The 14,814-nt window shown below is 42.1% G+C and overlaps 1 protein-coding gene across 1 annotated transcript in view; it reads left to right on the forward strand.

Moving 5' to 3' along the window:
* The window catches only part of LOC124718973 (unconventional myosin-Ia), a 784,983-nt gene that overhangs the window by 629,770 nt on the left and 140,399 nt on the right, over positions 1 to 14,814 (forward strand). Inside the window, 2 exon segments of the mRNA XM_047244645.1 lie at positions 6,984 to 7,120; positions 11,356 to 11,545. Of these exon segments, the coding sequence (XP_047100601.1) occupies positions 6,984 to 7,120; positions 11,356 to 11,545 (327 nt within the window).

The following is a 14,814-nucleotide window of genomic DNA, read 5'->3' on the forward strand; positions in this document are numbered from 1 at the left end:
GATTCCCTCGGCATCACCTTATTTAATTCAACTGCATTCCATAACTTTTATTTTCTTTCCAGTGTTCATATTATTTGTTCTTCAAGACACTGTCCATTTCATCCAATTGCTTTTCCTAGTGCGTTGTTGTCTCTGACAGAATTACAGTGTCATCAGAAAATGTCAAAGTCTTCATTTCTTCTCATTGTACTTTCATTCATTTTCAAAATTTTTCTTTGGTTTCCCTTGCTGCTTATTCAATGTACACCCCTATTGTGGGGTCAACTGCTGCAGCTAGAGATAGTGGTCATATGTGTGTGAGTTGTGGTTGTACGAAATTGGGGATGTTTCCTGTTTCTGAAGAAGGCCTTTCGGCTGAAAACTTAAACGTATAGCAGTCTTTTTGTTGCACTGTCTGCGACTCAGCGTCTCATCTGCACAGTGGGTAGCCGCCTGTCCTTTTCCTAATACTATTGTTATTCCACTCTGGACTTTCCAGTGTTTACATTCAGCATCTCCTGTGAATAATTTTATCAGGAACAAAGTAATAAGCCTATATGGAATTGATTTTGTATTCTTCAAAGTCCTGTCCTTGGCTAGCAATGCACTAATCCCAACATTTAATCCATGACTGGAAGCATTCTTTTGGCAGGGCATTCTACTTCTCTGTCATAGCCCTCAGTGTTGGGGATGGTGACAAAACATAGTTTTAATTTTTAGAAAGAGCTAGAAGTTGCATGGTACTAAATTTGATGAGTACAGCAGATGTTGACGAACAGGAATACGTTCCCCAGCCAAAAGCTCATGAATCAAAAGTGAGATGTGGCACGGCATGTTGTCGTGATGAAGAAGGAAACCACTGGCCTATTTTTCTGGTCTCTTTGTACATGTCACAGATGTTGCAGCACAGCGTTGTGAAATTTGGCATTTACAGTTTTCCCCTTTGGAACAAACTGTAATCACACTATGCTCTCAATATCGATTTTGGATGATGTGCCTTGTTTGGCCAAGTAGATTCACTTGGTTTTCCATTAGAAATTCTAAATTTTTGTCTCAGGGGTCTACCCATAGATCCAAGTTTCACCTCCAGTAACAAACAGAGCTCTAAGAAGACAATCCTTCAACTCTGTGCAAATTGAGACACGATTTTCCTTCTGTTCATCACTCAAAAGTTTGGGAACAAATTTTGCACTCCTCATCTCATTTATGAATTATCAGTTAAAATGCTTTGCATGGACCTGTACTAGATTGTAAGTTCTTTGGTATGCTCTTGTATAGTTATTCACCTGTTTGAATTAACCATTTTTGCCATTTTTTCTATGTTTCCTTATGTTTTTTGAGGTTAATATATGTTCTGTACATTGTTTGTATTCTACCAACTCGTTTCCACTTTTAAGCCTGACTGTAGCACCTATTGATGCTGACTGACTAGTCAGAATGTGTTCCAACTTGATGCTGCCTGTCTCAACAGATAAGGGTATCAGACAAATGAAATAAAATTGTTGTAGCATCTGCAGTTGCCGCTAAAAAAATTATTTTCTGTATTTTTTTTCATCGTGCCTTGCACAAGGATGTTTACTAGGCTCTGTCTTTTTATTTATTTGATCATCTGCTGCCTTCACTGTTTCATCACTCTTCATCTCCCAAAGCTATCTATTTGTCTTCTGCTGTATTCTTTTCCCCTGTTTCAATCAATCATTGCCTAATGCTTCCTTTGAAACTCTCAACAACCTCTGGTACTTTCAACTTATCCAGCTATCATCCCCTCAATTTCCTAACTTTTTGCAATTTCTTGAAAGTAGAAAGCCCAAAAACCTAAAAATGATTTTCTAGCTAAATATTAATATAAAAATGTTATACCATCTAGATGAGTCTCTACCTCACTTACACTATACTTATGTGGTCTGGCTTTTTACTGGATTTCAACTGGACTGCATTTTGGATCACTGTTTTATGGATTTTCCTTATTGACAGACTTGGTAGGTATGCAATTTACAATCTGCATTTTCTGATGATCCAGCATGGACTAGAATCTTGAGCTGTCAAGTGATTAAAGTGTATCCATAGTTTCAGACAGTGAGCCAGAGGTTTTGATTTATGCCATCCTTTTCAGCTATTGCACCATTGGGTCTGCCCTTGTCCCAAATTTCATTCGCCTCTGAGGAACCACGCCTGCAATAGCAAAGGAGACACTTTACCTTTTTGTCATGTGCCAATCAGTGACTCAATGTACCAAATAGAAGTGGCTGCCAGTATTTAAAGCAGTGGTTTTTTGTGTCCAGGTTTTTTCCAATTTATAATCCAGAGATTTCTTAATTTAGTATTCACCTAACCAGCAAGTCACCCAGTGTATCTCACTTGCAGTCATATGGTACAAATTTTGTTTCCAAACCATTTCTTGTGGGTTCATCATGGACCGGAACAACCAGTTCATGAGTTCTTTTTCTTACGATTGTGCAAATCTATTGATAAAATACTTCCAGTCGTAACAACTGATTGTGTTGTACCCTACTACTGATTTATTATGTGGCATACTGTATTGACATTATTTAGAGGTGTTTGCATCCTTATTTAAAATTGATTATTTTACATGTATCCACTTTGAAGTTCTGTTTATTAACATAAAAGTAGAAAAGAAGGGGTTCAGTTATTGAGCCCAAGGGAATTTATTATTCACATTTCTAACAACCATTCAAGTTACCTAATTTTATCTGATTTTTTAAAATTTTTATTTTATTTTGTCTTCTCAAAATGACAAAGGAATTTTTTGAATGATCTTGAAGCCTTCAGCTGCCATTCTCTTTATTTCCTGTATGATTGTACAGTTTTGGCCTTAGGCCATTTTCAAGTATTTTGTGGATGATTTTTTAGTAACATGTTATGTCATATACACTCCTGGAAATGGAAAAAAGAACACATTGACATCGGTGTGTCAGACCCACCATACTTGCTCCGGACACTGCGAGAGGGCTGTACAAGCAATGATCACACGCACGGCACAGCGGACACACCAGGAACCGCGGTGTTGGCCGTCGAATGGCGCTAGCTGCGCAGCATTTGTGCACCGCCGCCGTCAGTGTCAGCCAGTTTGCCGTGGCATACGGAGCTCCATCGCAGTCTTTAACACTGGTAGCATGCCGCGACAGCGTGGACGTGAACTGTATGTGCAGTTGACGGACTTTGAGCGAGGGCGTATAGTGGGCATGCGGGAGGCCGGGTGGACGTACCGCCGAATTGCTCAACACGTGGGGCGTGAGGTCTCCACAGTACATCGATGTTGTCGCCAGTGGTCGGCGGAAGGTGCACGTGCCCGTCGACCTGGGACCGGACCGCAGCGACGCACGGATGCACGCCAAGACCGTAGGGTCCTACGCAGTGCCGTAGGGGACTGCACCGCCACTTCCCAGCAAATTAGGGACACTGTTGCTCCTGGGGTATCGGCGAGGACCATTCGCAACCGTCTCCATGAAGCTGGGCTACGGTCCCGCACACCGTTAAGCCGTCTTCCGCTTACGCCCCAACATCGTGCAGCCCGCCTCCAGTGGTGTCGCGACAGGCGTGAATGGAGGGACGAATGGAGATGTGTCGTCTTCAGCGATGAGAGTCGCTTCTGCCTTGGTGCCAATGATGGTCGTATGCGTGTTTGGCGCCGTGCAGGTGAGCGCCACAGTCAGGACTGCATACGACCGAGGCACACAGGGCCAACACCCGGCATCATGGTGTGGGGAGCGATCTCCTACACTGGCCGTACACCACCGGTGATCGTCGAGGGGACACTGAATAGTGCACGGTACATCCAAACTGTCATCGAACCCATCATTCTACTCGAAAATGGCCTAAGGCTGAAATTGTACAGTCATACAGGAAACAAAGAAAATGGCAGCTGAAGGCTTCAAGAAATCATTCAAAAAATTCATCACAGCTGCAGACTCTATCGCATGGAAAATTATAGACGTAGGAATTGTCAAGGTAAGACAGTACTAATCAGTAGCTCACAATATACAACACACAGAATACGTAACTTGCTTTATGAGGATAGTACAGGTGGTCCGTGAGGAAAGAACAGGTGGTCGGCCATGGCATTGATTAAAGGACCATCTGCGATTTACCTAAGTGATTTGGAAAACCATTGAAACACAAATCATGATGGCTGAACATAGTTACTCCATCATCTCCAACTCAGGATCAGTATCTTAACAACTGCACTGCCCTATTCATTTGGTCCCTATTGTACGACAAGCCTTTTCCCCATGGTTTCACCTGTATATGTGTTTGACACATATACACCTCCTCTTCCCCCATTCTGTGCCCACTGCTTCCTCCCTCTGTCTGTCTGTCTCATCCTCCCATCTCTATATATCTATCTATCTCCTCCTCCCCATTCTCTCTGTCTCTACAGCTCCTCCACCTTTTTACTTTGACCATATCTTCCTCCCTCCTCTCTCTGACCATATCCTCCATCCCCTTTCTCTTTCCATCCTTGCCTCCCCTCTTCCTTTTCTGCCTGCTCACTACCTGTCTACACCTTCCATTGGTCTCATGCATCTCCCCCTCCTCCCCTCTTTCTGTCCATTTCCTCCTGCCCCTCCCCTATCCATCTCACCCTTTCCCCACCCACGCTCATTGGAACATGTAGCCCCTGAAATACAGTTCAATAAAGCAAACCAATACTACTGTCACAACATGCCTGCCTTGCAGGGCAGGCTACATGTCAGGGGCTCAAAAATCATTTATTTCTCCTTCACAGACAGGCTGCCATGCAAAGCAGGTCGATAAAGTAGACCAGTTGTACTCCAACATAACACACCTGTCAGGCAGGGCAGCCTACATGTCAGTGCCCAGGAAACCGTTTCTTGCCCCTGACATGTAAGCTGCTCTGCAAACCGGATGATTTGCAGGCCATAGGCCAAGATCTGGAAAAACACGGTATCTCCCTGCTCCTATTGGATACCATAAACCTCACAGTGCTGATACTCATGATTCCTGGTGTTTTTGTGCTAAATTTGGTTGAAATTGATCCAAGGATTTAAGAAGAGATCCCATACATGCACACATTCATACGTACATACACTATGCTTTATATGTATAACAGATGTTCCTTGATTTATACACAGCTTGCTTCAGGTAATTCATAATACAGAACGTAGTTCTATACTTTAATGTTGAACACACTAAGGATACGGATACCCACTGGTGACTCTGGGCCTTTTGAGATGCTGCTGCACCCCTCACATCAACTCCAGTCTATTCAGAAAGCACTAAAAACTGAGTCAGCATGATGAGTAAGATGTTGAACTCAGGAGAGTTACAAGATGTTAGTATCACACATCCTACATCTTGACACATGATTTCGTAGTGAAATCAGTATACCATGATGATGTATTGACATGTGACAGGGTGTCATAGTTATCCGGTTTCATTACCACCCACTGCTCTGAGTGTTGATTTGTATCTTGAATTCACATGTATGTAATAGTTTTCAGGAAATCTAGCTAGATTTAGCTTGTTACTTGTTACTACACTCCTGGAAATGGAAAAAAGAACACATTGACACCGGTGTGTCAGACCCACCATACTTGCTCCGGACACTGCGAGAGGGCTTTACAAGCAATGATCACACGCACGGCACAGTGGACACACCAGGAACCGCGGTGTTGACCGTCGAATGGCGCTAGCTGCGCAGCATTTGTGCACTGCCGCAGTCAGTGTCAGCCAGTTTGCCGTGGCATACGGAGCTCCATCGCAGTCTTTAACACTGGTAGCATGCCGCGACAGCGTGGACGTGAACTGTATGTGCAGTTGACGGACTTTGAGCGAGGGCGTATAGTGGGCATGCGGGAGGCCGGGTGGACGTACCGCCGAATTGCTCGACACGTGGGGCGTGAGGTCTCCACAGTACATCGATGTTGTCGCCAGTGGTCGGCGGAAGGTGCACGTGCCCGTCGACCTGGGACCGGACCGCAGCGACGCACGGATGCACGCCAAGACCGTAGGATCCTACGCAGTGCCGTAGGGGACCGCACCGCCACTTCCCAGCAAATTAGGGACACTGTTGCACCTGGGGTATCGGCGAGGACCATTCGCAACCGTCTCCATGAAGCTGGGCTACGGTCCCGCACACCGTTAGGCCGTCTTCCGCTCACGCCCCAACATCGTGCAGCCCGCCTCCAGTGGTGTCGCGACAGGCGTGAATGGAGGGACGAATGGAGACGTGTCGTCTTCAGCAATGAGAGTCGCTTCTGCCTTGGTGCCAATGATGGTCGTATGCGTGTTTGGCGCCGTGCGGGTGAGCGCCACAATCAGGACTGCATACGACCGAGGCACACAGGGCCAACACCCGGCATCATGGTGTGGGGAGCGATCTCCTACACTGGCCGTACACCACTGGTGATCGTCGAGGGGACACTGAATAGTGCACGGTACATCCAAACCGTCATCGAACCCATCGTTCTACCATTCCTAGACCGGCAAGGGAACGTGCTGTTCCAACAGGACAGTGCACGTCCGCATGTATCCTGTGCCACCCAACGTGCTCTAGAAGGTGTAAGTCAACTACCCTGGCCAGCAAGATCTCCGGATCTGTCCCCCATTGAGCATGTTTGGGACTGGATGAAGCGTCGTCTCACGCGGTCTGCACGTCCAGCACGAACGCTGGTCCAACTGAGGCGCCAGGTGGAAATGGCATGGCAAGCCGTTCCACAGGACTACATCCAGCATCTCTACGATCATCTCCATGGGAGAATAGCAGCCTGCATTGCTGCGAAAGGTGGATATACACTGTACTAGTGCCGACATTGTGCATGCTCTGTTGCCTGTGTCTATGTGCCTGTGGTTCTGTCAGTGTGATCATGTGATGTATCTGACCCCAGGAATGTGTCAATAAAGTTTCCCCTTCCTGGGACAATGAATTCACGGTGTTCTTATTTCAATTTCCAGGAGTGTAGATCATATACATGAAAAACCATTAAATTTACACCAACACCAATTATATGCAATTTTTTCAGGCTGAAGCACTTTGCTGGCACCGTAACGTACAATGTAACAGGTTTTGTGGAAAAGAATAATGATATTCTTCCACGGGACTTGTCGCAGTCCATGTACCGCTGTGAACATCCGCTGTTGAAGACCTTGTTTCCTGAAGGTAAGAAGTATTTATTACTGCTAAATATTTTTGTTTGAAAGTTTCCAAAGGAGTAACATTAATCAGGAGAAAAGGTAAATGAAATTCAACACAGTATTTGTATGAGGATAGAGGCCAGGCTATGATTATAGCTCTTATAGATTTAGAGGAAGCTTTTGACAGTGTTGACTGGAATGTACTCTTCGAATTTGCGAAGGTAGTAGGGACAAAATACAGGAAGATAGTTAAGATTATTTACAACTTTCACAGGAACCAGAATGCAGTTATGAGAACTGAATGACGTGACAGTGAAGCAGTAGTTTATAAGGTAGTGAGACAGGGTTGCATACTGTCTTTAATGTTATTCAATCTGTATGTTGAGCAATTAGTAAAGGAACCTAAGAAACAATTTCTAGGGGGAGTTAAAGTTCAGGGAGGAGATATAAAACTTTGAGGTTTACTGATCGCATTGTAATTCTATCTGAGACAACAAGGGATGGGAGAAAAGTTGAATGGAATGGATGGTGTCTGGAAAAGAGGTTATAAGTGAACATCAAGAAAAGCAAAGCAGGGGAAATGGGAATTAAAGTGAGTGATGTTGAAGGGATCAGATAAGGGAATAAGACACTAGAAGCAGGAGATGAGATTTGCTATTTGAGCAGGAGAGAGCCAGTTTTCGTTCTGATAGATTGGCAGCACTTGCTACTGCTCACTTGCCATCTAAAGACACTGCAGTTAGTGATTAAAAATCTATTTTCCATAGAGCAGGAGAGAGCATATAAAATGCAGACTGGCTGTGGCACAAATAGTATTCCTGAAAAAGAGGAATTTGTTAACATCTAATACAAATTTGAGTGTTGGGAAGTCATTTTGGAAGACATTCGTATGGAGTGTAGCCTGGCATGGAAATGAAATTTGGACACTAAGCATACCAGAAGAGAATAGAAGCTTTTGAAATGTGATGCTACAGAAGAGTGTTTAAAGTTACATGGGTAGCTTCTGTAACTAGTAAGGAAGTATTGGACCAAATAGGGAGGGGGGAGAAATTCATGGTACAACTTGAATCATTAATTTGGTAATGGAGGGAAGTGCAGGGTGTAAAAACTGTAGAGAGTGACCAAGGGGTGAATGCTGTAAGCATGTTAAAGTGGATGTAGGATGCAGTATGTATTTGGAGATGAAGAATCTTGCATCAACTGCAGACACATCTTCAGATGATAGAGATTCTTTCTAAGAAGTCGCAGCGGAAAGGTAACTGCCTTAGAGCCCATCCCCATTATTCACGTCAAGTTATAAACACATAGCACACCAAATTCAGTTGTCTATACCAGTTCTGCTATCTCCTGCATTTTCACTATGGACTGCCACTTTTAGCACCCTATGTGTTTATAACTAGACATGAATTATGGGGAGTGGCACTTTCCACTACAGCTTGTTGAAAAGAATTTCTTGTCATCTGAGGATTGAGGCAAAACTGGTCATTACTTTTATTAAAAGTATATTACAGTCAGTGCGAATCATTCAAAACATGGACATTTGCCTGTGGTTGCCCTCAATTTAAAATAACGTGCTCCAGACTGAAGACCATAACAATCAATCATCATCATCATCATCATCATGTTTGATTCCCACTACTGGATAAAGGCTTCCTCCAGGCTTCTGCATAAATCACAGGTCTGCTTGTGCTGGTAAGCATTGCATATGATGTATACTCTCCCGCAACAGCCCAGTCGCATGACAACATGGCACTCATAGTGCTGCTCCCGGGCAGTGCGTGTGGATGTTTGTGGGCATTTTTTAAAGTTATACAACGTATACATTATGCAACAAATTTTGCAATTTGGTAATGCACTTAATGTTCACGTATGTAAAAAAAAAAAAAAAAAAAAAAAAAAGATGTTTCATTCTTTACTTCGTTATCTTGCAATCGATTTTGTTTTTTAACTTTCAATAAAAATCATTGCTCTTCCTCAGAGTTAAAGCTATCTCCATACCTTAATGTGATCAAAATCGGTCCAGTGGTTTAGTCATGATTAACTTAGCGAGTTATGTTCATATTTAATTGTAAAGTCAGAATTATGTATGTGCGGGTATCAGATACTTTGGTAGTGATTGGTATCAGATACTTCATTAATCTGGCACACATCAGTTACATCTCGATCTCAATAACTGATATGAAATTCCTGAGAAATAACACGGAAATTATTTATCCACTTTGGTAACACGTGAAACTCATATACAGGACAAAGGCAGTAAGACATAAAACTCATATCCAGGACAAAGGCAGTTCAGATCTGCATTTGGTTATTCAGATTTAGCTGAACGCAAGAGCCAGGATAGTTCATTTGAAAGGGTAAAGCAGATACCTGTGCCTGTTCTTCCACACCCTCCATCTCTTATGATTTCATTGCCAACAGGACATATTCCTCCTTTAGTGATTCCCTTTCAAATGTCCCTCCACATGTGACTGTGGAAGCTTGAAATCATCATGCACCTGTGGCCCTCTGATTCAAAGAGGCTCATTCACAAAGATTCTCCCAATAAGATTGCGCAATTGAAATTCCAGCCAGTTTTCGTTCTGATAGATTGGCAGCACTTGCTACTGCTCACTTGCCATCTAAAGACACTGCAGTTAGTGATTAAAAATCTATTTTCCATAGAACAGTCTGCTGCAGTCATCAAAACATACATGGAGAAAGTTCTTTAAAGATACTTTGCAAATTGTGTACAATTTTCCATGAGTGATATATATCTGATTTATTGACAGTTTGATGAGTAATTGGAAAGATAGAGGGTAATTGTTCAGTAGCTCATGTTAAGCCAGTCTGATGAAAATATTGTGTAAATGAGAGTGTAGCATAAAGTCCCCAACCAAAATTCGCTGTCAAAAACGGGGAAAGAACATTAAGAGGGCTGCAAACCAGAGAATTCTGGCAAAGGATCTTCATCTATTCCCTTACAAGACTCATCTGATTGAAAAATTACTCCCAAACAACCATTTGCTACTTCATGAAATCACCAGTTGGGTTGTGGAAAAGAAAAGTGTTGATGATAATGTTTAGAAGTGAAGTGCTTTTCTAACTGGATGGTTATGTCAACAAGCACAACTATCAGATTTGAGGCAACAAGAAGCCTCACATAACATTTCAAAAGCTGATGTGTGAACAACAAGCACTGTATGATGTGCCTTTTAGGCAGACGGAGTGGTTGGATCTTATGTTTTGAGAATGTTGCTGATAATTCCATGGCGGTAATGGTGTACATTATGTGCACAGTATAAGTGAATTTCTTGAGCCAACATCTGAGGGGTATTAAAAATAAGTGTTCCAGCGAGATGGCACCACCTGTTGAATTGCGCTCAAATAATGTGCACTGTGCAAATGAAGTTTCCTCATGCTGAGGAGTTCCAAATGGGTTGAAATCTTATGGCATGACATCATGTGACTATCCTATAGGGATTACATGTTGCCATGTGTGCACGCAAATAAACTGAGAATGATTCCTGAACTAAAGTACCAAATTGACTGCTTCATTGCACAATACAGTCGAGACATGTTCAAAAACCTCCTTAAAAATGTACTAAAAGCAGTGAGACTTGTCAACAATATTTAGGCATAACTACATTGTAAACTGTGACAGTATTATGAAAAAGATAGTTGCTACTAACCAAATAGCGGAGATGCTGAATTGCAGATAAGAACAACTAAAGACTGTCAGAAAGACAGCTTTCGGCCAACAAGGCCTTCATCAGAAATAGATAACGTACACACTCTCATACACTTTCACAAACACAACTCGCACACACATGATCACAGTCTCTGGCTGCTGGGCTGGTCTCAGCAACCAGAGACTGTGGTTTTGTGTGTGTGAGTTGCATTTGTGTGTGTGTGTGTGTGTGTGTGTGTGTGTGTGTGTGTGTGTGTGTGTTGTGCCTATCTGTGCGTCAGCATCTCTGCTATTTGGTGAGGAGCAACTATCCTTCCCATAAAATTGTTACAGTCCATCATGGATCTTCCACTGTTTGATTTTACATTGTAAACTGGTAAGTTTAAAATGAAAGTATTTCAACTGTCATGTAACAAACATGTTTCATTCAAATATTAAATGATAAATTCTTATTGAGATATCTGCAATTTGATTCACCCTTTTAAGTTTTTGCGCCGTAACTTTTAGCTTCAGTTAATTTATTTAAGTAATATAATACTCTGTAATTCATTTGTGTCAAGATACGATGACGATTAAGAGTCGTTTTGTAGGAAATCCAAAGAGGTCGACACTGAAGAGGCCGGCAAGTACGGGAGCACAATTCAAAATCTCACTGAGTGCCTTGGTGCGGTCCGTGACGAGCAAAACACCGCACTACGTCCGCTGTGTCAAGCCCAACGAGCTGAAGCAGCCTCGCATCTTCGAGATGGCCCTGGTGGCGCACCAGGTCAGGTACCTAGGGTAAGTGGGGGGGAGGGAAGCAAACGACAGCCGCCAGCGAGTGAGCACTTGGCTCGTGTGCCACACTATGAGCCGGGGCCCGGACACTGCACTGTTCCTGATAATGACACAGAACAATTTTTGTCCAATGCCCATACCTGTCGCGCCTAAGTAGTTTCAGCGAACTGAAGTTGTACTCGAATAATTTTAGGAGATTTAGAAAATTTTTGTTTTTAAAACTTCTACATCTACATCTACATCTGTACTCTGCAAACCACTTTGAGGTGCTTGGCTGAGGGTATGCACCATTGTACCAGTTATTAGAGTTTCTTCCTGTCCCATTCACTTATGGATAGTGGGAAGAATGATTTGTTTGAATGCCTCTATGCGTACATTAATTACTCTAATCTTATCCTCACGATCCCTATGTGAGCAGTATATAGGGGATTGTGGTATATTCCTAGAGTAATCATTTAAATATGCTTCTTGAAACTTTCTCAGGATATTTATCTTCAAGAGTCTGCTAGTCCAGTTCCTTCAGTTTCTCTGTGACACTCTCCCACAGATTAAACAAACATGTGACCATTCGTGCTGCCCTTGTCTGTATACGTTCAATATCCCGTGTTAGTCCTGTCTGGTTCAGGTCCCACACACTTCAGCAGTATTCTAGAACTGGTTGCACGAGTGATTTGTAAGCTATCTCCTTCATAGACTTCCCCAGTATCCTACCAATAAACCAAGGTCTACTGGAGCAAGTTGCCAATCTCTGCACCACATTGAAATCTTATCAAGATCTAACTGAATATTTGTGCAGCTTCTTTCAGACAGTACTTCATTATAGGTAATTGCATCATCTGCATAAAGCGTGATTTTACTATTAATATTGTCTGCATGGTCATTAATATATGATATGAACAGCGAGGGTCGCAACACACTTCTCTGGGTATACCCGAAGTTACTTCTACATCTGTTGATGACTCTCCATCCAAGATAACATGCTGTGTCCCCCCTACCAAAAAGTCCTCAAGCCAGTCACAAATTTCACATGATACCCCATATGATTGTACTTTTGACAATAAGCATAGGTACAGTACCAAGTCAAATGCTTTTCAGAAATCAAGAAATAACTGGATCTATCTGGCTGCCTTGATCCAAAGCTTTTAGTATGTCATGTGAGAAAACTGTGAGTGGGAGTTCATATGATCGATGTCTTCAGAAGATCATTCTGTTCAAGATACCTCATTATGTTTGAGCTCAGAATATGTTACAAGATTCTACAACAAATAGATGTCAAGGATATAGGATGGTAGTTTTGTGGCTCTCTTGTACTACCCTTCTTGTAGGCTGGTGTGAGCTGCACTTTTTTCTGAGAAATATGACAGTTTTTTGTTCAAGGAATCTATGGTGATTATAGTTATAAGAGGGGCTAACCTGTCTGCAAATTCAGTATAGAACCTGACAGCGATTCCATAGGGCCCTGGAGGTTTGTTTAATTTTAATGATTTCAGCTGTTTCTCAACATGTCTGATGCTAAAACTTATTTCATTCATTTTTTCAGTGGTACAGGGATTAAATTGGGGCAATTCTCCTGGGTTTTCCTTCATGAAGAAACATTTGAAAATGGAGTTAAGCATTTCAGGTTTTGCTTTGGTACCCTCAATTACAGTTCCTGTCTCATTCAGAAGGGACTGGACACTAACTTTGGTGCCACTAATAGCCTTTGCAAATGACCAGAATTTCTTGGGTTCTGTGAAAGATCATTTGACAATATTTTGCTATGGTACTCATTGAAGGCTCCACACATTGCTCTCTTGACTGCCATATGCGTTTCATTCAGCATCTCTCTGTCTATAACCCTGTGCTTTGTTTTACACCTATGTGCAGTAATCTGTTTCTTTACAGTAACTACCATATTTACTCAAATCTAAGCCACACTTGAATCTAAGCCGCACTCGAATCTAAGCTGCACCTGAAAAATGAGACTCGAAATCAAGGAAAAAAAAATTTTCCCGAATCTAAGCCGCACCTGAAATTTGAGACTCGAAATTCAAGGGGAGAGATAAGTTTTAGCCCTCACCTCCAAATAAAAACAAAGTTGGTCCATTGTAATACGAGACACAATTTAGGTCGAATGAATGACGATACAGCTACAGTAGTTTGGTCCGAGTCGTAAGCGTAGCAGTTAAGCTTTACCAGGTAGCCATTGCTGTGCATCAGGTGTTCCGTCTGTATTTATACGGGTACCCTTCCTTTTCCATTTGCTTCGTCTAGTTGTAATTGATTGCTATTTTTCTTTGATCTGATAAGTGCCGTTCTCTTTTTTATAGGTGTTTACGTCACTCTAAGCTGAAAATGCATTACTGTATTGTGTCATGCATTGTTTGTCACATTCTGATAATGAGTGTTTACAACCTGTCACCATTCACGGTATGGCTTGCTTTTGGGCGCGCTACTGCTGCTTACAATTAAAAAAAGAAAAAGAGAGAGAGGAATCATCTCAGTAGCGAAACAATGGCAAGATACTGCTATTTGTTGTTACTTACAGTGCTGCTTTCTTTGATAGTGATCACCAAGAACCAAATAATAGACTGCGTATGATAGAAGATGTTCTGAACGAGAGTTTAGCAAAAATTTTTCTCCATTTGAAAATCTTTGCAGACGCCTCTTTAGTACATTACATTCTGCACAGAAATTAGAGTCATCTTAGATTTAAAAATCTAGTCAATTGCCGTGCTTCATTTCTGACTGTATCACTATTAGGCATAAGAATAATTTGAATATAAACATGACATGATATGCATATTCTTCCGCGTGTGCTGTTGTCTCACTCTAGTTTCGTAGTTTATTAGGCAGACAGGAAGAGAATACTCCATGTGGTTCACAATTCATAAAAGTTCCTATTAGCAACCATCTCTTCTCACAGGTAGGAAAAAATTCAGAATGTAGAGTTGGCAAAATTTGTATTTACTTCGTTGGATAATGTATGAAAATGCAGTGGTCGAAACTCGGGGCAGAGAAAAAAGCTTGTCTTCCACCTTTTTAATTTATTTACTGACGCCAGTTTTTATTTTGCGGCAGTATTTATCTTTGTGCCTGCAAAGCATGCCTGTGTAACACTACATATATTTGACGGCAGAAGTTAGTTGTGGTGGCACCTACCAACATTTTTTAGAACTTCCGCTTACTTTGCACTCGATTCTAAGTCACAGGTAGTTTTTTGGATTACAAAAACCGGAAAAAAAGTGCGGCTTAGATTCGAGTAAGTACGGTATATACGAGGAGGTTCCGTA

Source organism: Schistocerca piceifrons, chromosome 10 (genome assembly GCF_021461385.2).
Source record: "Schistocerca piceifrons isolate TAMUIC-IGC-003096 chromosome 10, iqSchPice1.1, whole genome shotgun sequence".
Classification (NCBI taxonomy): Eukaryota; Metazoa; Arthropoda; class Insecta; order Orthoptera; family Acrididae; genus Schistocerca; species Schistocerca piceifrons.